The sequence below is a fragment of the Salmo salar genome, chromosome ssa16 (assembly GCF_905237065.1).
Source record: "Salmo salar chromosome ssa16, Ssal_v3.1, whole genome shotgun sequence".
Lineage (NCBI taxonomy): Eukaryota > Metazoa > Chordata > Actinopteri > Salmoniformes > Salmonidae > Salmo > Salmo salar.
In genome coordinates this window covers 13,226,813-13,252,161 of record NC_059457.1, presented here as the reverse complement: position 1 = coordinate 13,252,161, position 25,349 = coordinate 13,226,813, and the positions used below count along the sequence as shown (strand labels likewise).

Genomic DNA, 25,349 nt, shown 5'->3' with positions numbered 1-25,349 from the left:
TGATGAGGTAATATTAAATATTGCTAAATGTTTTAATAGAAACAGTTGACTTTCTTGTCAAGTACATCGATAACGTTTTACAGTGTCGTTTTTCAAAGTAGCTCATATTTTGCTGACGGCCCCTTAGCTTCAGTTTCACTAACCAATTAAACCAAACCATCCCAGCATACCTCGCGTGTGCAACGGCTTCTGACTTTATGCTCATTTAAATATTTTGTAGGCCTGTTCTGGATTAATAGGTCAAGAGTCTGGACCATATTGGATTCTCCTACCATTACCGTGCAAAGCACTTTATATAGTCAAACAAAGCACGGTGTGTGATAGAGGCTACCTGCTGAAGCTAGCTAACGTTGGCTAGCAAGTGAGTTCGGGACTAAACCGGGAGGCAGCTAGCTACGGATCTGAACAAGACTTCGTAATCAGATGGAACTGGAGTCGGGAAGAACCGAACTTGGAGCTATGGGAGTTTCGCTTCAACCTCAAACCCCAAGTCGACACGAGAAGAGTCTAGGATTGCTTACAACAAAATTTGTAACTTTGCTACAAGAGGCCAAGGATGGAGTTCTAGATCTGAAAGCAGTAAGCATGCTTCACTCTTTGTTGTTGACACGCGGATGTCAATTTACCTTGTGTGGCTAGCATTGCTAGTTGCCAGCTCATCAGTGATACGTTGTGTCAAGTGTTTATTCTATTTATGTCTAACGAGGTCATTGAATAGTTCAAAGCTTGTTTTAACTACCTAGCCCTTCCTCTGAACTTACTAAAAGTTGGACGTGTGTGTTGTGAACAACATTAGCGTGAGCAACAATAATGCAGTTCGCCTTCAAAATAAAATTCCCAATCGAAACTGATGCAAACGGATACAAATAGTGGAGTCATGCCACAATTGAACTAGATAATGCTAAACAAAGTTGGAATGCTATACTGTGATATAAATCCAACTAAAGACAATAAGTAAAATAAAAAAAATAAAAAAGTGTTTATCACACTGGATGTATTAGACTTCAGAATTGCATTGGGACATACTTAAATTGCAATGTACAGCCTTACCTATGGCTCTTAGGTTCATGAAATTTGGTGTCAGCCTACTCAGTGACATCCACGTCGTAGCTCTTATTGCGGGACTTTAACTGTGAGAAATCACCTCACAATTCAGTCTATTGTGTGTATTGGACGTTCATATTGCAATGTACAGCCTTACATATTGATCTTGGGTCCATTAAATGGTACAGGACTCTGAAACCACTGCAAAATAAGCAACATTAAGCTCACCAGTCAACCTTTGTGTTTTGATCATTCATATTGCAATGTATAGCCTTACCTATGGATCTTGGGTCGATGAACCATAAGGTAGGCTGATACCCCATTTCATGGACCCAATATCCATAGGCTATACATTGCAATATGAAGGTCCAATACGCATAATAGTCTAAATAGTAAGGTGATTTCCTACAGTTAAAGTCCCGCAATAAGAGCTACGACACTAATATTTGTGTGACACTCTTTAGAATTGGAATCTGTGGGTGTCAAGGACCCAAGATCCATGGGTATGGCTGTATATTGCAATATTTTTTCATCTTTTTAAATTGAACCTTTATTTAACTCGGCAAGTCAGTTAAGAATACATTCTTATTTACAATGACAACCCACTGTTCCCCGGTAGGCTAACTGCCTTTTTCAGGGGCAGAAGAACAGAATTTTACCTTGTCAGCTCAGGGATTCGATCCAGCAACCTTTCTGTTACTGGCCCAACGCTCCAACCAATAGGCTACCTGCCGCCCCCCTCAATGCAATTCTGAAGTCTAATTCAGCCAGTGTGATTTCAACATAAATTTGACAAATTGTCTGTTGTTCCATTTTTATATAGCGTTCCAACCAATTATTTTTGCATTATCGAGTCCAATTGTGGCATGAATCCACAATTTCTATCCGTTTTAATTTGGGACTTTTATTTTGAAGGCGAACTACCATTTCACTATTGTTGCTCACGCTAATGTTGTTCACAACACACATGTAAAAGTTGGCTAGCCAGCTTACTTGTTCTATTCTGCCCCCTGCAGACTCAATTAAGTAAGCAAGGCTGCACATTGTTGGGAACTGGATTTGGTCAGCCAGCAACCTGTTACTTGGGTTTTGAAACCACGACCCGGTTTCAGACTCAGGCACACACACACACACACAGACTTTTATGTTGAAGAGAAATCAAACCACAAGTCACCATTAATATAGGTTCAATTATGCTGACAACACCGTGCTCTTTATCTAGGGTAGGTCCCTGGATGTGTTGTTTTGTTTAGTTTAGGCTGGGTGTGACAGACCACAACGGAATAGATGTCATCCCTAGCAGCAATGAGTATGAACCATCATAGTTATCAGCACTAGCCATATGTTTATTTCTGTAAGTGCTTGTTGAACACAAGCATGAAAGGACACTCCACTATTTTACATTTGACATTTTAGTCATTTAGCAGACGCTCTTATCCAGAGTGACTTACAGTAGTGAATGCATACATTTCATTTCATGCATTTTTTATTTTTTTTGTAACTTTGCAGCTCAAGAATAGTGAAGCTCCCTTGATAGTAGATTCTATAACTATGTATAAAGCCATTTGTTTCTCACTGTGGAATTGGTCAATGGATCCCCGAATGTCTCTATACACTGATGTATGAATAACATTGACCGCTCTTTCTCTCCCACAGGCAGCAGACACCTTAGCTGTAAGACAGAAGCGCCGTATCTACGACATTACCAATGTGCTCGAAGGCATCGGATTGATCGAGAAGAAGTCCAAGAACAGTATTCAGTGGAAGTAAGTCAAGGACATGCAGAAGAACATGGCATTACGAGCTCTGTTAGTAAATCTTGGGTGGCACCCTCTCCCCATGAAGATATCAGTGTGTTTAAGCTGTCTGTTATGTAAGTAACCTCATATAATGAGTTGTCTGCGTTCCTACCAATGCCTAGCCCTTGACTGTTGTCGTGTGTGTGTGTGTGTGTGTGTGTGTGTGTGTGTGTGTGTGTGTGTGTGTGTGTGTGATCTCTTTGTGATACCTGTGTTTCCTGTCCCCAGGGGTGTTGGTCCTGGCTGTAACACGCGGGAGATAGCCGATAAGCTCATTGAGCTGAAGGCAGAGCTGGATGATCTGGACAAGAGGGAACACGAGTTGGATCAGCAGAGGGTCTGGGTCCAGCAGAGCATCAAGAACGTTACAGACGACTCACAGAATAGCCCATATCCTTTACTACAATCCTTCTGTCTAGTTGTCACAAAGCTTAGTAAATGGGTTAAGGTACACTGCACCTTAAAATGCTTTAGATCAGTGGTCACCAACCAGTCTATCTTCAAGGCATTCCTTGTCGATCAACAAACATTTCTGTAAAAAGCCTTGTGTTCCTATTGTTTTTAGTTTTTTTGCGCGTTGTTGGTGGGTAGCGCTTGATTCAGCAGCCCTAGTACTGGCAAGGCAAAGTGTTCCCATTTTAAACTATTTCATGTATCTGAAGGTAGAACTCTGGCCAGAGAGCAAGTGAAGTGTACCTGTAGGTCTACCGCTGGCCAATCAGATAGCTCAGATCACCATGTCTGCACAGTTTCCTCCAGCCATAGACTGTAAAAAGAAGCCTCGAAAGGACAGCAATGTTGATACTGTGAGATTTCAAAACTCTTAAAACCATGACTAGAGAGAGACTCAAAGAATACAGCAAAGAGTTGCTGTTTTTATGTGTAAAGTCAAGTTTAAATTGTTATTCAGAAATGTCAACACTTTCTCAACACCTTTTTATAAGCCATGAAATGCACATTCTTCCTACTTCCACACGCTACATCCAGCACTGCAGCGGCAATGAATGAGTATAGCAAAGTGTTCCGATAAGCTTGTGTTGTTGTTATTAGCGGGTTGTCTTTTTGAATCTTATATATATATATATATATATATTGCTCAAAAAAATAAAGGGAACACTTAAACAACACAATGTAACTCCAAGTCAATCACACTTCTGTGAAATCAAACTGTCCACTTAGGATTAGGAAGCAACACTGATTGACGATAAACTTCACATGCTGTTGTGCAAATGGAATAGACAACAGGTGGAAATTATAGGCAATTAGCAAGACACCCCCAATAAAGGAGTGGTTCTGCAGGTGGGGACCACAGACCACTTCTCAGTTCCTATGCTTCCTGGCTGATGTTTTGGTCACTTTTGAATGCTGGCGGTGCTTTCACTCTAGTGGTAGCATGAAACGGAGTCTACAACCCACACAAGTGGCTCAGGTAGTGCAGCTCATCCAGGATGGCACATCAATGCGAGCTGTGGCAAGAAGGTTTGCTGTGTCTGTCAGCGTAGTGTCCAGAGCATGGAGGCGCTACCAGGAGACAGGCCAGTACATCAGGAGACGTGGAGGAGGCCGTAGGAGGGCAACAACCCAGCAGCAGGACCGCTACCTCCGCCTTTGTGCAAGGAGGAGCAGGAGGAGCACTGCCAGAGCCCTGCAAAATGACCTCCAGCAGGCCACAAATGTGCATGTGTCTGCTCAAACGGTCAGAAACAGACTCCATGAGGGTGGTATGAGGGCCCGACATCCACAGGTGGGGGTTGTGCTTACAGCCCAACACCGTGCAGGACGTTTGGCATTTGCCAGAGAACACCAAGATTGGCAAATTCGCCACTGGCGCCCTGTGCTCTTCACAGATGAAAGCAGGTTCACACTGAGCACATGACAGACGTGACAGAGTCTTGAGACGCCGTGGAGAACGTTCTGCTGCCTGCAACATCCTCCAGCATGACCGGTTTGGCAGTGGGTCAGTCATGGTGTGGGGTGGCATTTCTTTGGGGGGCCGCACAGCCCTCCATGTGCTCGCCAGAGGTAGCCTGACTGCCATTAGGCACCGAGATGAGATCCTCAGACCCCTTGTGAGACCATATGCTGGTGCGGTTGGCCCTGGATTCCTTCTAATGCAAGACAATGCTAGACCTCATGTGGCTGGAGTGTGTCAGCAGTTCCTGCAAGAGGAAGGCATTGATGCTATGGACTGGCCCGCCCGTTCCCCAGACCTGAATCCAATTGAGCACATCTGGGACATCATGTCTCGCTCCATCCACCAACGCCACGTTGCACCACAGACTGTCCAGGAGTTGGCGAATGCTTTAGTCCAGGTCTGGGAGGAGATCCCTCAGGAGACCATCCGCCACCTCATCAGGAGCATGCCCAGGCGTTGTAGGGAAGTCATACAGGCACGTGGAGGCCACACACACTACTGAGCCTCATTTTGACTTGTTTTAAAGACATTACATCAAAGTTGGATCAGCCTGTAGTGTGGTTTTCCACTTTAATTTTGAGTGTGACTCCAAATCCAGACCTCCATGGGTTGATAAATTGGATTTCCATTGATTATTTTTGTGTAATTTTGTTGTCAGCACATTCAACTATGTAAAGAAAAAAGTATTTAATAAGATTATTTCTTTCATTCAGATCTAGGATGTGTTGTTTAAGTGTTCCCTTTATTTTTTTGAGCAGTATATATATATATATATATATATATAAAAAAAAAGAACATGGCATTACGAGCTCTGTTAGTAAATCTTGGGTGGCACCCTCTCCCCTTGAAGATATCATATATATTAAAAACAACTGGACATTTATTTTGATATTTTCCCCAATTTTGTGATATTACGATCTTGTCTCATTGCTCCAACTCCCCAATGGGCTCAGGAGAGGCGAATGTCGAGTCATGAGTCCTCCGAAACATAACCCGCCAAACCGCGCTTCTTAACACCCACTTACTTAACCCGGAAACCAGCCGCACCAATGTGTCGGAGGAAACACTGTTCAACTGATGACCTGAAGTCAGCCTGCAGGCGCGCCAGAAGGAGTCGCTAGAGCGCGATGAGACAAGTTAAGCCCCCCCGGCCAAACCCTCCCCTAACCTGGACGACGCTGGGCCAAGTGTGCGCCGCCTCATGGGTCTCCCGGTCGTGGCCAGCTGCGACACAGCCTGGAATCGAACCAGGAACTGTAGTGACACAGCTAGCACTGCGATGCAGTGTCTTAGACCACGTATCTTTTTTTTTAGTATCAAGGATTATTTAACTTTGTCTGGTCATTTGGAGTAACAATATTAATTGGTGCTTGAGTTTAAGCATGAGCTGGAAGACTGTGTCCCATTTTCTGGTCAGAGGGACGGTGAGTCGGGTGAGAGGCAGCCTCACCGCTGCTCCCTCCTCTTGACTGACCATCAGATGCGAGCCATCAGTCCAGTTACAAAAAAAAGAAGCAAACTGTTATGCTCACTTAGCAGTGCCTCACAAGTAAATTATCGATTATCATATACCTACATTTAAAAAAATATAGAATTTCAAAATTGTCTCAGAAGAACAACATTGGCAGGGGAATTCAATCATAGCCAATATCCAGTATCTATTGCACAAACCTCATTGCTACAGTACTGTTTTTAATTGGTTAATGTTGCATAGGCTTATGTTTTTTCAGTCATCATTTTTTTAAGTCTGAGCGATAGATATCGGCTTGAATTTTGACTCAAAGTGATCTTGACTCAAAAGGTTGGTGACCACTGCTTTATGTGGTAGTGATCAGATTTTTTACTCAATGCTTAGCTCTTAATTCATCGTTTTTTTTTATCTAACCTTTATTTCAACAGGGAGTCATGCTGAGATTCTCTTTCTCAGATGAGCCCTGCATACACATCAATACACACAAAAAAAAGTATCAATATTCGCATCAATACAATAAAAGCAAAACAATTATGGAAAACAAACACATTCTTCAGTAAAAAGGACCTCAATCAGCCTTTTGAATTGTCCTAGAGGCACCAATTCATCCAATTTTAGAGAGCCTATTCCGCAAGTAAGGTGCAAATGAACTAAAAGCAGATTTGCCTAACTAAGTGAAGCTCAAAGGGATCTCCAGAGTTGGCCAACCCTGAGATCGGGTCTTGTATCTCGTACGTCTATAAGTTAACAATCCCTGTGGCTCAGTTGGTAGAGCATGGTGTTTGCAATGGTGTTTGCAACGCCAGGGTTGTGGGTTCGATTCCCACGGGAGGCCAGTACGGGGGGAAAAAAATGTATGAAATGAATTGAAATGTATGCATTCACTACTGTAAGTCGTTCTGGATAAGAGCGTCTGCTAAATGACTAAAATGTCAATGTAAGTAAGGTACGGCTGAAGCAGGGTTTCCATTAGGAAAATGTGGCGCTGGACATTTGACCGGCAACATTTGAATTTACCAGACATTGGCTGCATAACCTGATTAGGGCGTCCACCCACGGTGCTCAGAATGACAGAAATCACATTTACATTATGGTAATTCATATTAACAGAACATGCAAGTCCAGGATGCAACGATGTGCGGTCCTTGTTACCAAATTCTGATTTTTCACTTTGAAGATGTTAGAATGACTGTCCACATTTTACTTTTTCTCAGCCAACAAGGACGAACCAGTAACGACCTGCAAAATCACTAGCCTCTGTTAATCTATTATCCCCCCATAGTAGAAAAGTTGACCTATTCTATTGGTCAGCTTGTTCAAAACGAAATAGCCTGTTCCAAACAGATTCTGGAACAGTTGTGGGAAGATGGAGCCCAAATTCATACAACCAGTAGGCCCTAGGCTACATAAAAATAACAATGTAAAAAAAAAAAAAAAAAAAAGCAATGAGTCTGATGCAACAGATCAGAACATTTAGCTTAAAATGTTGATCAAATATTATTTCTTCACATTATAAGCGCAACAATGCGTACAAGCATTAGGCTACGCTCAAATGTTTGTTCCATAATGAAATTAGCGGAAACACAGTTGTCAGAAGTTCATGTGACATACAGTACCAGTCAAAAGTTTGGACACACCTATTCATTGAAGGGTTTTTCTTTATTTTGACAATTTTCTACATTGTAGAATAACAGTGAAGACATCTAAACTATGAAATAACACATGGAATCATGTAGTAACCCAAAAAGTGTTATATCAAAATATATTTTAGGTTCTTCAAAGTAGCCACTCTTTGCCTTGATGACAGCTTTGCACACGCTTGGCATTCTCACAACCAGCTTCATGAGGTAGTCAACCTGGAATGCATTTCAATTAACTGGTGTGCCTTGTTAAAAGTTAACATCTGATGCAGCACTCCATCACTCTCCTTCTTGGTCAAATAGCCCTTACACAGCCTGGAGGTGTCCTGTTGAAAAATAAATGATAGTCCCACTAAGCGCAAACCAGATGGGATGGCCAATCGCTGCAGAATGCTGTGGTAGCCTTGCTCGTTAAGTGTGTCTTGAATACTAAATAAATCACTGACCAGTGTCACCAGCAAAGCACCCCCACACCATCACTCCTCCTCCATGCTTCAAGGTGGGAACCACACATGCAGAGGTCAACTAATTTCAAAAAGACGTATTGTGCTTAGATTGAGGATTAAAACATTTTTTTTCATCAATTTTAGAATATGGCTGTAACATAACTGGAAAAAGAATACTGAATACTTTACGAATGCACTGTAGGTTGGAGAGGTAACCACCTTTGTGGAGAGGGAGCACATGGGCTGCCTTCCAAACCCTGGGGATAGCACCGAGATAATAGTCAGATTAAAAATGTCACTAACCAGGTTTCCATCCAACCTTTTTATGCAAGTAGATGGAAACCTAGCTACTGATTCCGCAATTGGGAGCAGAAAGCTCAGCAAGAAAGGCTCAAGCAAACCAGTGGATTTTTTTGCATCAATCTTAAGCAAGACATCTAGCACATCCCAAGTAGGTTATTAAAAAAAAAAAGATTCACGAGAAGTTGATTGATCTTCCAAAGAGCCAACTGGAGGCTGGGAGAGGGAAGCACAGTTTACTGACTGACGGGTCAATTTAACCACCATTTCTTTCAAATTAAAAGCCTGTCGAGATAAAATGCTGATTTTAAAAGTAATGATGGCAGTCTGACACAACTTGCTTAGGCAGGGAAGGAGAAGAATTTCCACGCTTGAGTGCATGAAATGTTTTCCAAAATTGATGGATCACCAGCAGATTCTGAGAGAAGTTAGAAAGTAGCTTAATTTAACTTTTATTAATTGAGGAAGTGCATCTATTTCTCAATTGCTGGAAATGCTGCCAATCAGCTACTGAGTGATTTTTTTTTTTTTTCTAGCCTTGGCCCAGGCCTGATTTCTCATCATAATGAGATCTGAAAGTACTATAGAGAACCAAGGATTTTCTCTCTATTTAACTCCAAGGCATTAAAAGGGTGTGTGTTTGTCTGCCAGAGATATATAAAATAGATGAAGTTCTAGAGATAATTCAGGGTCCGGCATGCATCTTATGAAGGAAAGCTTAGGCTGGGATATTATTAATTTTGTTTATTTTGCTTCATAATTAATTAATTATACGAGGATCAAAGCTTTTTTTCTGTTTGGTATCTCTAATACATGCAATAGAACAGTGATAACTGATGTCATTAGCAAAGACACCACTAAATAAGTACTTGTGGAGACTATTTGTAAGAATGTGGTAAATCAGCGTGGAGTTTGCTAGGTTTCTTACATTAAATACACAAACTCTTTCCCTTAACACAAACACACTATGGCTTATGTAAAACACGAAGACCTCTGCAGTGCATTCAAAGGTAAATTTCTCTCATACTTGTGTTTCTGTCAGTTTTTCCCCCTATTTTATTCTGCTTCCTCCTTTGTTTATTTTCTTCCCACTCACCACATCTCTGTTTGGTCTCCACAGGTGACACCCTCCTAGCAATCCGCGCTCCCACAGGAACACAGTTGGAGGTGCCCATACCGGAGTCTGTAAGTGTTTGCACTATAATACCCATTTCAGACAGATGTGGTATATTACCCATACAAAAAAAGGCAATGTTTATGACCACCTTTCAAACAGACCCTTATTTACCACTTTTTTGTGCTAATTTTCCCTTTTTATGCACATCACTAGGTAACTGGCAAATGGGGGGTGTTGTAAGACCATAGGGGCTGTCTGCATTTCAAATTAGGGAGGTGTATACCGACTGTTAACTGACTGTAGACGTCAAGAAAATAAACAAATTGTCCCAACAATAAAAAAAATTGGGGTTGGCGGTGGAATGAACAGCTGACTGAAGATGGGACGGCCGGGCATTCGTGCGGTTGAGTCCGTTTCTGCGGTAACATGGACTCTTAAAGGTGCTACACATAGGATTTTTTTTGCGTTGTAATTTCAGAAAATGTACGTAATATATCTGCCGCTAATAGTGGTATGATTGGGTTTTGCGGTATTACCTACCTGCCAATTTGCTCTGTCATTTCCTGGTTGTAAAAATTCTGCACTGTTCGCTCAATTTCAGTTTACGCTGTGAAATATATTTTCAATAACAAAAAATATAGTTTTTGAAGCTGTTGGAACAAAACCAAAAGTAAAAGGCTCAAGGCTTGCTAGTAACAGATGACATTCATATACAGACTATCTCTGAAACTCACTTGGATTATACCTTTTGATTATAGTGGTAGCAATACATGGTTATCATCTACAGAAATAGACAGCAACATTTCTGCGTTGTTTAGAGATACATTCCAGTAAAGCTTAGAGAGGATCTCATGTTAAGTACTGTTGAAGTAATATGGCTACAGGTTCACCTGCCTCACCTAAAGCCCATTCTTGTGACTAGCTGCATAGGCCACCAAGTGCTAACAGTCAGTATCTGGATAATATGTGTGAAATGCTTCATAGTGTATGTGATGCAGTATCAACAGAGAGGTATATTTTCTGTGTGATCTAATTATTGACTGGCTTTCTTCAAAAGAAAAAGCTTCAAACTAACCAGTGCCTGCAATCTGGTTCAGGTTATCAGTCAACCTACCAGGCTATTTAGAAACGGCACAGCAATGAAATCATCCACATGTATTGATCACATCTTTACTAATGTTGCAGAAATCTGCTTTAAAGCAGAATCCATCGGATGTAGTGATCACAATATGGTAGCCATATCTAGGAAAACCAAAGTACCAAAGGCTGGGCCCAATATTGTGTATGAGGTCCTACAACCGGTTTTGTAGTGATTCCTATGATGATGTTAAGAATATTTTCTACACTTGACACATTTATGACATTTCTTACTCCATTTGATAATTAACATGCACCCATTTAGACAATGGCTGTAAAAACGGTTAAATCCTCATGAGTTGATGAGGAATTGAAAAATGTTATGGTTAAGAGGGATGAGGCAAAAGGAGTGGTAAATAAGTATGGCTGCATAACCGATTGGCAAATCTTTTGCAAATTGAGAAATATTGTGACTAAACGGAACAAAAAGAAGAAACTATACTATAAAACAAAGATGAAAGATACAGTTGAAGTCGGAAGTTTACATACACCTTAGCCAAATACATTTTAAACTCAGTTGTTCACAATTCCTGACCTTTTAATCCCAGTAAAAATTCCCTGTCTTAGATCAGTTAGGATCACCACTTTATTTTAAGAATGTGAAATGTCAGAATAATAGTAGAGAGAATGATTTATTTCAGCTTTTAGTTCTTTCATCACATTCCCAATGGGTCAGAAGTTTACATACACTCAATTAGTATTTAGTAGCATTGCCTTCAAATTGTTTAACCTGTCTGGGGTATGTGGGACGCTAGCGTCCCACCGGCGGGACACACTGCCAACAGCCAGTGAAATAGCAGGGCGCCAAATTCAAAACAACAAAAATCTCATAATTCAAATTTCTCAAACATACAACTATTTTACACCATTTTAAAGATGAACTTCTCGTTAATCCAACCACATTGTCCGATTTCAAAAAGGCTTTACGGCGAAAGCATAGCATTAGATTGTTAGGACAGCACCTAGACAAGAAAAACCACACAGCCATTTTCCAAGCAAGGAGAGGCATCACAAAAACCAGAAATACAGCTAAAATGAATCACTAACCTTTGATCTTCATCAGATGGCACTCATAGGACTTCATGTTACACAATGCATGTATGTTTTGCTCGATAAAGTTCATATTTATATCCAAAAAAAAAACATTTTACATTGGCGTGTAATGTTCAGAAATGTTTTGCCTCCCAAAACTCCCGGTGAATGAGCACATCAATTTACAGAAATACTCATCATAAATGTTGATAAAATATTAAACTGTTATTCAAAGAATTATAGATACACTTCTCCTTGATGCAACCGCGCACCACTGAGCTCATGTTATTTTCTCACTCATCTACTTCCAGGAGCTCTTATTCTCTCCCTATTCACAGTAGAAGCATGAAACAACGTTCTAAAGACTGTTGATATCTAGTGGAAGCCTTAGGAAGTGCAAAATGAACCCTAAGTCACTGTATACTGTATAGGCAATCACTTGAAAAACTACAAACCTCAGATTTCCACACTTCCAGGTTGGATTTTTCTCAGGTTTTTGCCTGCCATATGAGTTCTGTTATACTCACAGACATCATTCAAACAGTTTTAGAAACTTCAGAGTGTTTTCTATCCGAATCTACTAATAATATGCATATCATACCTTCTGAGCCTGAGTAGCAGGCAGTTTACTACGGGCACGCCTTGCATCCGGACGTCAAAATACTGCCCCCTACCCTAGAGAAGTTAACTTGGGTCAAACGTTTCGGGTAGCTTCCCAAAATAAGTTGGGTGAATTTTGGCCCATTCCTCCTGACAGAGCTGGTGTAACTGAGTCAGGTTTGTAGGCCTCCTTGCTCGCACACGCTTTTTCAGTTCTGCCCACAAATTCTCTATAAAGGATTGAGGTCAGGGCTTTGTGATGGCCACTCCAATACCTTGACTTTGTTGTCCTTAAGCCATTTTGTCACAACTTTGGAATATGCTTGGGGTCATTGTCTATTTGGAAGACCCATTTGCGACCACGCTTTAACTTCCTGACTGATGTCTCGAGATGTTGCTTCAATATATCCACATAATTGTCCATCCTCATGATGCCATCTATTTTGTGAAGTGCACCAGTCCCTCCTGCAGCAAAGCACCCCCACAACATGATGCTGCCACCCCCATGCTTCACGGTTGGGATGGTATTCTTTGGCTTGCAAGCATCCCCCTTTTTCCTCCAAACATAACTATGGTCATTATGGCCAAACAGTTCTATTTTTGTTTCATCAGACCAGAGGACATTTCTCCAAAAAGTACGATCTTTGTCCCCATGTGCAGTTGCAAACCGTAGTCTTGCTTTTTTTTTATGGTGGATTTGGAACTGTGGCTTCTTCCTTGCTGAGAGGCCTTTCAGGTTATGTCGATATAGGACTCGTTTTACTGTGGATATAGATACTTTTGTACCTCTTTCCTCCAGCATCTTCACAAGGTCCCTTGCCGCTGTTCTGGGATTGATTTTGCACATTTCGCACCAAAGTACGTTCATCTCTAGGACACAGAACGTGTCTCCTTCCTGAGCGGTATGACGGCTGCGTGGTCCCATGGTGTTTATACTTGCATACTATTGTTTGCACAGATGAACGTGGTACCTTCAGGCATTTGGAAATTGCTCCCAAAGATGAACCAGACCTGTGGAGGTCTACAATTGTTTTCTGAGGTCTTGGCTGATTCCTTTTGATTTTCCCATGATGTCAAGCAAAGAGGCACTGAGTTTGAAGGTAGACCTTGAAATGCATCCACAGGTACACCTCCAATTTACTCAAATGATGTCAATTAGCCTATCAGAAGCTTCTAAAGCCATGACATAATTTTCTGGAATTTTCCAAACTGTTTAAAGGTACATTCTACTTAGTGTATGTAAACTTCTGATCCACTGGAATTGTGATACAGTGAATTAATCCGTCTGTAAACAATTGTTGGAAAAATGACTTGTGTCATGCACAAAGTAGATGTCCTAACCGACTTGCCAAAACTATAATTTGTTAACAAGAAATTTGTGGAGTGGTTGAAAAATGAGTTTTAATGACTCCAACCTAAGTGTATGTAAACTTCCAACTTCAAATGTATATGAAGAATGATTGATTAAAAAGCTTTGGAGCACCTTAAAATAAAATTTGGCAGAAGGGCAAACTCGGCTCCATCATTCATTGAATCAGATGGCTCATTCATCACAAAACCCACTGCTATTGCCAACTACTTTAATACATTTGTTTTCATTGGCAAGATTAGCAAACACATCCAAGTATAACTGGCCAAAATTTGAAAGACAAGCATTGTCATTTTGAATTCCGTAAAGTGAGTGTGGAAGAGGTAACATAATCAGTCGATTAACAGTTACAGGCCAGCTGGGTCTGACAATTTAGATGGAAAATTACTGAGGATGATAGTGGACGATATTGCCACTCCTGTTTGCCATTTCTTCAATCTAAGTTTACAAAGTGTGTGCCCTCGGGCCTGGAGGGAATCAAAAGTAATTCCGCTACCCAAGAATAGTAAAGCACCCTTTTTCTGGCTCAAATGGCCAACCAATCAGCCCCTTAGTAAACTTTTTGTGTTTGACAAGATACAATGCTATTTTACAGTAAATATATAGGGAAGGGCATTCAACATGCACGGCACTTACACAAATTACTAATTGGCTGAGAGAAATTGATTGTGAGAGCTGTTTTGTTAGGCTTCAGTGCGGCTTTTGACATTGTCGATCACAGTATGCTGCTGAAAAATGTGTCGTGGATCGAACTTTACCTGTCTAACAGAACACAGAGGTTTTTTTTTAATGGTAGGTTCTCGAACATAATCCAGGAAGAATCAGGCATTCCCCTGGCCATCTGTCTTGGCCCCTTACTTTAAAAAAATCTTTACTAATGACCTGACACTGGCTCTGAGTAAAGCCAGTGTGTCTATGTATGCAGATGACTCAACACTATACACGTCAACTACTACAACAAGTGAAACCACTGCAACACTTAAAGAGCTGCAGTCAGTTTCAGAATGGGTGGCAAGAAATAAGTTAGTCCTAAATATTTCAAAAACTAAAAGCATTGCATTTGGGACAAATGATTCACTAAACCTCAACTAAATCTTGTAATGAATGATGTGGAAATTGAGCAAGTTGAGGTGACTAAATTGCTTGGAGTAACCCTGGATTGTGAACTGTTATGATCAAAACCTATTGATGCAACAGTAGCTAAGATGGGGTGAGGTTTGTCTATAATAAAGCGCTACTCTGCCTTTTTAACAACAATATCAACAAGGCAGATCCCACAGGCCCTAGTTTTGTACCTGACTACTGCCTTGTCATGTGGTCATGTCCCGCAAAGAGGGACTTGGGAAAATTACAACTGACCCAGAACTGGCCCTTAAATGTACATGTAGAGATAACATTAATATTCTTGTCAATCTCTCATGGCTCAAAGTGGAGGAGAGATTGATGTCATCACTACTTGTTTTTGTAAGAAGTATTGACATGTTGAATGCACAAGCTGTCTGTTTGAACTACTAGCACACAGCTCGGACACCCATGCATACCCCACAAGACATGCAACCAGAGGTCTCTTCATAGTCCCCAAGTCCAGAACAGACTATGGGAGGCGCACAGTACATGGAACTCTAGTCCACATCAAGTAACTCACGCAAGCAGTAAAATCATATAAAAAATAATAAAAAATACACCTTATGGAACAGTGAGGACTGTGTAGTCTCTCTCTCACACACACACTTATTCAAACACACATAACATACACACACGTACACCTGGACTGGGGATCCATAATATATACAAATATCCAGCAACTTCGCACAGCTATTGAAGAAGAGTGTGACAACATTCCACTGGCCACAATCAACAGCCTGATCAACTCTATGCGAAGGAGATGTGTCGTGCTGCATGAGGCAAATGGTGGTCACACCGGATACTGACAGGTTTTCTGTTCCACACCCCTACTTTTTTTAAAGGTATCTGTCACCAATAGATCCATCTGTATTCTCAGTCATGTGAAATCCCATAGATTAGGGCCTAATTTAATTATATTGACTGATTTCCTTATTTTAACTGTAACTCAGTAAAATCTTTGAAATTGTTCCATGTTGTGTTAATATTTTTGTTCAGTGTAGTTAGTTTATCCACTGACTAGGGCTCTGTGATACGACCTAAAAATCGAGATAATTTTTCAAAGTTATGGTGATTCACAATATATATCCCAAAAAAATTCTAAAAATGTTTTCTCTAAATAACCTTTGTTGTACAATTAAAGGCCAACTACACTGCATTTCAAACAACAATAATCAAATGAATTTAGGGCTAGTGGAATGATACCGTGGCTTAATATAAAGCCTTCCACAACCGTAAAACCCACTCATAATTCTATTAATGTACTTTAACCTGTGTTAAACTTATCAGTTATAATTGCAAAAAATAAATAAATGCTAAGTCTTTTAAGTCAATGAAAATGCCCTTTTTGTTATAAATGTAACCCAAACCATGCATAATGCACATTCACTAATAATGACTAACTTCTTATAAGTAAGCATTTCACAGTAAGGTCTACGCATGTTGTATTCGGCGCACGTGACAAATACATATTGATTTTATTCTTGTAGCAGGTATTATAGAAATGTAACACAGGTCTCATAAACGCGTTTACAAAACAGACTAGACCACTAGTATATAAGTCTGTCTAAAATGCTGCTAGTGGTACCACAATGCAACAAACTGAGTATATATTTTTTTTACCAGATTCAAAATTCATTGATATGGCCATTTTAGTAGTGTCTGCTCTGTGTGCAACTTGAGGAGTTGAGACATAAACATTTTATCTTTAGAAAGGTTAACTTCTCCCCTATTACGCAAAAATTATGTCTGTGTGTTTCGGTGTCCATATGACAGACCAAACCTCAAATGCAAATAGCGAGTTGAAACCGCTTGTCAGAGAAGTTCTCTCATCTTTGTTGTTGTGAGTGGCAAATGAGAAGGTGCATACAGCACAGAAGGCGCAAAAGGGGACAGCCCAAAAAGACATGAGAACGGACATAAAAGGCCATAAAAACAAGAAATAAAAAATGTACTTGCAATACAGGCATTTGGAATACCGCTCTAAAACGTACATTGTAATTAATCAAATTAATTTGATATATTGCCCAACCCTACTACTGGCCACCGCGTTTAGGAGGATATATAAATAACTGAAATCTAGCTAGCTCACTGGCCAGGCAGTAGCCACTACTAGCCAACTAATTGTGGATGACCTATTTATTTTTTATCAAGCAAAAGACAGTTTGTGGAAATGTAAAAATAACAATTAGTGGACTTGTGAATGATCGGACAGGGAAACGTAAATAGATTGGTAGCTAGCTGTTGAGGCTTTCATTTATTTCTCAAATAATTAAGCTGAAGCTAGGTTTCACAAGTCATTTGGTACTTACTGTTCATGCCGGCGAGCAAGCTAGAGATGGCTTTGCAGCAGATCTGTGTGACGCACACACCCAAGAAGGCTCAACCAATCACCCAATGTAACTCATGACTATTAATGACTTTCCCTCCGGCTATCCTACGAAAGAAAATGTTGCTATTGGTACAATTGCAATGGCCGCCAGACCAACCATTATGCCATCGTTGATTTGAATGAGGACGCCCATTCTATTCATTTTATTTCTAAAGTAGCACATGCAGTCAGGCGTGAAGGAGAGGAGAGAAAGTGTTAAAAAATATATTTTTTACCTGAATGGTCCACCACCCAAAGGACATCCAGCCAACTTGACACAACTGTGGGAAGCATTGGCGTCAACATGGGCCAGAATCACTGTCGAATGCTTTTGACACCTTGTAGTCCGTGCCCCGACGAATTGAGGCTGTTCTGAGGGCAAAAGGGGGTGCAACTCAATATTAGGAAAGTGTTCCTAATGTTTTGTACACTGTGTATAGATATAGCTACTAAATAGAAATGTGGAAGCATACAAATACATCTAGGAGCACAATGAAAGTACACTACATGACCAAAGGTATGTGAACACCTGTTCATCAATCTCATTCCAAAATCATGGGCATTAATATGTAGTTGGTCCCCCCCGTTGCTGCTATAACAGCCTCCAATCTTCTGGGAAGGCTTTCCACTAGATGTTGGAACATTGCTGCAGGGACTTTCTTCCATTCAGCCACAAGAGCATTAGTGAGGTCGAGTGATTAGGCCTGGCTCGCAGTCGGCATTCCAATTCATCACAAAGGTTTTCGATGGGGTTGAGGTCAGGGCTCTGTGCAGACCAGCCAAGTTCTTCCACACCGATCTCAACAAACCATTTCTGTATGGACCTCGCTTTGTCCGCAGGGGCATTGTCATGCTGAAAAAGGAAAGGACCTTCCCCCAACTGTTGCCACAAAGTTGGAAGCACAGAATCGTCTAGAAAGTCATTGTATGCTGTACGATTAAGACTTCCCTTCACTGGAACTAAGGGGCCTAGCCCAAACCATAAAAAACTGCCCCAGACCATTATTCCTCTTCTACCAAACTCTACAGTTGGCACTGTGCATTCGTGCAGGTAGCGTTCTCTTGGCATTCGCCAAACCCAGATTCGTCCGTCGGAGTGCCAGATGGTGAAGTGTGATTTCTTCATTCCTGAGAATGCGTTTCCACTGCCCCAGAGTCCAATGGTGGCGAGCTTTACACATATCCATCCGACGCTCGCCGTTGCGCATGATCGTAGGCTTGCGTGCGGCTGCTCGGCCATGGAAAACCATTTCATGAAGCTCCCGACAAACAGTTCTTGTGCTGACGTTGCTTCCAAAGGCAGTTTGGAACTTGGTAGTGAGTGTTGAAAACAAAGACAGACAATTTTTATGGGCTACGCACTTCAACGCTCCCATTCTGTGAGCTTGTGTGGCCTACGACTTCGCGGGTGAGTTGTTGTCAATCTTAGACATTTCCACTTCACAATAACAGCACTTACAGTTAACCGGTGCAGCTCCAGAAGGGAAGAAACATGATGCCATGTTTAAAGTCACTGAGTTCTTCAGTAAGGCCATTCTACTGGAGATTTCATTGCTGTGTGTCAATTTTTTTTAAACAACTGTTAGCAACGGTGTGGCTGAAATAGCTGAATCCACTCATTTGAAGGGGTGCCCACATACTTTTTTTGTGTGTGTATGTACAGTACCAGTGAAAAGTTTGTACACCTGCTCAATCAATCAATAGTGAAGACAAACTATGAAATCACACGTATGGAATCAAAAGTAGCCACTGTTAAACAAATCAAACTACTTAATATTTGAGATTCTTTTGCCTTGATGACAGCTTTGCACACTCATGACATTCTTTCTACTAGCTTCATGAGGTAGTCCTGGAATGCATTTCAATTAACAGGTGTGCCTTAAGTTAATTTGTGGAATTTATTTCCTTATTAATGCATTTAGCCAATCAGTTGTGTTTTGACAAGGTAGGGGTGGTATACAGATTATAGCCCTGTTTGGTATAAGACCAAGTCCATATTATGGCAAGAACAGGTCAAATAAGCAAAGAGAAACGACAGTCCATCATTGCTTTAAGACATAAAGGTCAGTCAATGTGGAAAATTATAAGAACTTTGAATGTTTCTTCAAGTGCAGTCGCAAAAACCATCAAACACTATGATGAAACTGGCTCTGAGGACCGCCACAGGAAAGGAAGACCCAGAGTTACCTCTGCTGCTGAGGATCAGTTTATTTAGAGTTACCAGCCTCAGATTGCAGCCCAAATAAATGTTTCACAGAGTTCAAGTAACAGACATCTCAACATCAACTGTTCAGAGGAGACTGCGTGAATCAGGCCTTCATGGTTGAATTTCTGCAAAGAAACAACTACTAAAGGACACCAATAAGAAGAAGAGACTTGCTTGGGCCAAGAAACACGAGCAATGGACATAAGACCGGTGGAAATCTGTCTTTTGGTCTGATGAGTCCAAATCTTTTTTTTTTTATTATTCCAACCGCTGTGTCCTTGTTGTGTTATTCTGCAGCGATACGCAATCCCATCTGGTTTGGGCTTAGCGGGACTATCATTTGATTTTCAACAGGACAATGACCCAACACACCTCCAGGCTGTGTAAGGGCTATTTGACCAAGAAGAGAGTGATGGAGTGCTGCATCAGATGACCTGGCCTCCACAATCACCCGACCTCAACCAAATTGAGATGGTTTGGGATGAGTTTGACCTCAGCGTGAAGGAAAAGCAGCCAACAAGTGCTCAGCATATGTGGGAACTCCTTCAAGACTGTTGGAAAAGCATTCCAAGTGAAGCTGGTTGAGAGAATTCCAAGAGTGTACAAAGCTGTCATCAAGGCAAAAGGTGGCTACTTTGAAGAATCAAAAATATTATTTGTTATTCAAATATTATTATGATCTCAAATATATTTATTTTAATACATTTTTGGTTACCAGTCGTGGCCAAAAGTTTTGAGAATGACACAAATATTAATTTCCACAAAGTTTGCTGCTTCAGTGTCTTGAGATATTTTTATCAGATGTTACTATGGAATACTGAAGTATAATTACAAGCATTTCATAAGTGTCAAAGGCTTTTATTGTTAATTACATGAAGTTGATGCAAAGAGTCAATATTTGCAGTGTTGACCCTTCTTTTTCAAGACCTCTGCAATCCGCCCTGGCATGCTGTCAATTAACTTTTGGGCCACATCCTGACTGATGGCAGCCCATTCTTGCATAATCAATGCTTGGAGTTTGTCAGAATTTGTGGGGTTTTGTTTGTCCACCAGCCTCTTGAGAATTGACCACAAGTTCTCAATGGGATTAAGGTCTGGGGAGTTTCCAGGCCATGGACCCAAAATATCGATGTTTTGTTCCCCGAGCCACTTAGTTATCACTTTTGCCTTATGGCAAGGTGCTTCATCATGCTGGAAAAGGCATTGTTTGTCACCAGACTGTTCCTGGATGGATGGGAGAGGTTGCTCTCGGAGGATGTGTTGGTACCATTCTTTATTCATAGCTGTGTTCTTAGGCAAAATTGTGAGTGAGCCCACTCCCTTGGCTGAGAAGCAACCTCCCCTCATTAATGGTCTCAAGATGCTTTACTGTTGGCATGACACGGGACTGATGGTAGCGCTCACCTTGTCTTCTCCGGACTAGCTTTTTTCCGGATGCCCCAAACAATCGCAAAGGGGATTCATCAGAGAAAATGACTTTACCCTAGTCCTCAGCAGTCCAATCCCTGTACCCTTTGCAGAATATCAGTCTGACCCTGATGTTTTTCCTGGAGAGAAGTGGCTTCTTTGCTGCCCTTCTTGACACCAGGCCATCCTCCAAAAGTCTTTGCCTCACCGTGTGTGCAGATGCACTCACACCTGCCTGCTGCCATTCCTGAGCAAGCTCTGTACTGGTGGTGCCCCAATCCCGCACCTGAATCAACTTTAGGAGACGGTCCTGGCGCTTGCTGGACTTTCTTGGGCACCCTGAAGCATTCTTCACAACAATTGAACCTCTCTCCTTGAAGTGCTTGATGATCCGATAAATGGTTGATTTAGGTGCAATCTTACTGGCAGCAATATCCTTGCCTGTGAAGCCCTTTTTGTGCAAAGCAATGATGACGGCACGTGTTTCCTTGCCGGTAACCATGTTTGACAGAGGTAGAACAATGATTCCAAGCACCACCCTCCTTTTGAAGCTTCCAGTCTGTTATTCAAACTCAATCAGCATGACAGAGTGATCTCCAGCCTTGTCCTCATCAACACTCACACCTGTGTTAACGAGAGAATCACTGACATGATGTCAGCTGGTCCTTTTGTGGCAGGGCTGAAATGCAGTGGAAATATTTTTGGGGGGGATTCAGTTCATCTGCATTGCAAAGAGGGACTTTGCAATTAATTGCAATTCATCTGATCACTCTTCCTAACATTCTGGAGTATATGCAAATTGCCATAACTGAGGCAGCAGACATTGAAAATTTAATATTTGTGTCATTCTCAACTTTTGGCCACGACTGTACATGATTCCATGTGTTATTTCATAGTTTTGATGTCTTCACTATTATTCTAATAATGTTGAAAATAGTAAAGAAATCAAGAAAAACCCTTGAATGAGTAGGTGTGTCCAAACCTTTGACTGGTATTGTGTGTATATGTTCATTAATTGTACACAAACAAAATGCCCCCTTTTCAGGACCCTATCTTTTCAAAGATAATTCGTAAAAATCCAGGAAACCTGGCATCATCCCTACGGTGAAGCATGTTGGTGGCAGCATCATGTTGTGGGAATGTTTTTCAGCGTCAGGGACTGGGAGACTCGTCCGGATCGTGGGAAAGATGAACGGAGCTAAGTACACTGAGATCCTTGATGAAAACCTGCTCAAGAGCACTCAGGACCTCAGACTAGGGCGAAGGTTCACCTTCCAACAGGACGATGACCCTAAGCACGCAAGACAACGCAAGAGTGGCTTTGGGACAAGTCTCTGAATGTCCTTGAGTGGCCCAGCCAGAGCTGGACTTGAACCCTATCGAACATCTCTGGAGAGACCTGAAAATAGCTGTGCAGCGACACTCCCCATCCAACCTGACAGAGTTTGAGGGGATCTGCAGAGAAGAATGGGAGAAACTTCCCAAATACAGGTGTGCCAAGCTTGTAGCGTCATACCCAAGAAAACTCCAGGCTGTAATCACTGCTAAAGGTGCTTCAACAAAGTACTGAGTCAAAGGTCTGAAAACTTATGTTAATGTGACACTTCAGTTTTTTATTTGTACTAAATTAGCAAACATTTCTAAACCTGTTTTTGCATTGTCATAATGGGGTATTGTGTGTAGATTGATCAAGTAAAAAATAAATGTAATCCATTTTAGAATAAGGCTGTAACGTATCAAAATGTGGAAAAGTCAAGGGGTCTGAATACTTTCCCGAATGCTGTGTGTTTTAACCCAATAGGTCCCACTGTAATGCAGGCGCTTTTGGACTTCTAACCCCGTAGAAGTTGTGTTTTTGAGTTTGGTTGTACCATTTGGATTGGTCTATTTCTTTTACATCTCTAGATATCAACCATTGGTCTGTTTCATTTAACGGGGGCTGAGCTAGAGCGGTGTTTGTGAGACAATGGCGGATCCTGAAGGGGCCAGGTCTTTTATACATATACATAAACGTCTGTAGAGTCCAAATGGTTTGAGCAACAAACTATCTATGAAAAGCTGAGAATCTCACGATAACGCACATGTTTTGCTCTATAACGCTCACAAACCACACAAGTCAAATCAAATTTTATTTGTCACATACACATGGTTAGCAGATGTTAATGCGAGTGTAGCGAAATCCTTTTGCTTCTAGTTCCGACCATGCAGTAATATCTAACCTAACAATTTCACAACTACCTTATATACACACAAGTGTAATGGAATTAATAAGAATATGTACATAAATATATATGAATGAGTGATGGCCGAACGGCATAGGCAAGATGCAGTAGATGGTATAGAGTACAGTATATACATATGAGATGAGTAATGTAGGGTTTGTAAACATTATATAAAGTGGCATTGTTTAAAGTGGCTAGTGATATACATTTATTACATACATTTTTCCATTATTAAAGTGGCTAGAGTTGAGTCAGTATGTTGGCAGCAGCCACTCAATGTCCAGAGCCTGCCATGGCTGTTTAACAGTCTGATGGCCTTGAGATAGAAGCTGTTTTTCAGTCTCTCTGTCCCCGCTTTGATGCACCTGTACTGACCTCGCCTTCTGGATGATAGCGGGGTGAACAGGCAGTGGCTCGGGTGGTTGTTGTCCTTGATGATCCTTTTGGCCTTGTGACATCGGGTGGTGTAGGTGTTCCTGGAGGGCAGGTAGTTTGCACCCGGTGATGCGTTGTGCAGACCTCACTACCCTCTGGAGAGCCTTACGGTTATGGGCAGAGCAGTTGCCGTACCAGGCGGTGATACAGCCCTCTTCACCACGCTGTCTGTGTGGGTGGACCATTTCAGTTTGTCCGTGATGTGTGCGCCGAGGAACTTAACTTTCCACCCTCTCCGCTACTGTCCCGTTGATGTGGATGGGGGGGCTGCTCCCTCTGCTGTTTCCTGAAGTCCTCGATCATCTCCTTTGTTTAGTTGACATTGAGTGTGAGGTTGTTTTCCTGACACCACACTCCGAGGGCCCTCACCTCCTCCCTGTAGGCCGTCTCATCGTTGTTGGTAATCAAGCCAACCACTGTAGTGTCGTCTGCAAACTTGATGATTGAGTTGGAGGCGTGCATGGCCACTCAGTCGTGGGTGAACACGTACCCTTGTGGGGCCCCAGTGTTGAGGATCAGCGGGGTGGAGATGTTGTTACCTACCCTCACCACCTGGGGGCGGCCCGTCAGGAAGTCCAGGACCCAGTTACACAGGGCGGGGTCGAGACCCAGTCCCAGAGTCGTTAGAGGGTAAGGGGTTCCCTCGACATAGAAGTAGGAAATCCCAGGACATAGTGTCTATAACACTGTAATAAGCTCATATAGTTGCTGTCACAAATTCAACTCGACACAGTTGTCACTAACTAGTTGGATATTAATTTCCCAGTGAGCAAATTTCTGTACTTACAGCATTCACATAAATACATTTTTATCAGGATTTTGCTTTGGCGGACCTTATTTTTTTCGGAAGGATTCCAGATTTTCATAGTCATACCATCCTTATCTCATACCAGGATTTCCTGTATTACTGACATAGCACACAAGGGGTGCTAAAAAATATAAGAAAGCCCATTGGGCCTCTATTACCAGAATGTTAATTAAATTAGTACAAACTAATAGCAAAACCACAGACACTGTTTGCTAACGAACGAAAACGAACATAAACTAATTGCAAAGAGAGGCAAAGTCAGCTCAAAGTTATACAAGCATTGCTAGTAGCTACCGAATGTCATTTCCGGTGAGTGTGGACATTTACAAGCGAAAGTGAACGAGAGAAATTCTGCAAATGAACAAAGTTGTGATGCATGCTTTTCTGAAAGAAAACTGCATATAACTACATATTTTATTTATTTTTTTAACTTAAAAGAAATTGTTTTGAAAGTATTGGTATTGAAAAACCATACCATGGCTTTTTCCAAATACCCACCCAAGCCTAGTCTCGGGACTGATAGGGTTAATGATAAGAAATTACTAAAAGTTCATAAGGTTTTTGGAGTGATTTCATGCTTAATAAAGCAGAATGTTCCCTTAATATTTGAGTCATTAGGTGAGACACAAATGTTCTGCTTCTCCTTTAAGGGACGGGCTGTTACTGTCGTAACTGGGCACTTGTCTGTGATGGAAGAAAATCTGACTGCGAGGTCTCTTCCCTAGCAGCAGACCTTTGCAGCAAACTCAAACATTGGAAAAACAACCTAGCGTGTGAACAAAACGATGTAACTGGCCAAGAACGTAAGGACAAAGTCACACTTCAGTAGCCTTTCTTGTCAATTCGATCTACTTCTACATTTGTGCTTTGGATGGGGAAAAACATTTCTCTGACCACCAGCCAACATG

At 41.5% G+C, this 25,349-nt stretch overlaps 1 protein-coding gene across 1 annotated transcript in view; it reads left to right on the top strand.

Moving 5' to 3' along the window:
• Nucleotides 1-134: 134 nt before the first annotated feature.
• Nucleotides 135-25,349, top strand: part of LOC106573204 (transcription factor E2F4) — a 28,311-nt gene continuing 3,096 nt past the window's right edge. Inside the window, exons 1-5 of the mRNA XM_014148008.2 lie at nucleotides 135-579; nucleotides 2,701-2,810; nucleotides 3,072-3,233; nucleotides 9,582-9,625; nucleotides 9,736-9,800. Coding sequence (XP_014003483.2) covers nucleotides 424-579; nucleotides 2,701-2,810; nucleotides 3,072-3,233; nucleotides 9,582-9,625; nucleotides 9,736-9,800 — 537 coding nt within the window. The 5' untranslated portion in view covers nucleotides 135-423. The remainder of the gene's footprint in view (nucleotides 580-2,700; nucleotides 2,811-3,071; nucleotides 3,234-9,581; nucleotides 9,626-9,735; nucleotides 9,801-25,349) is intronic.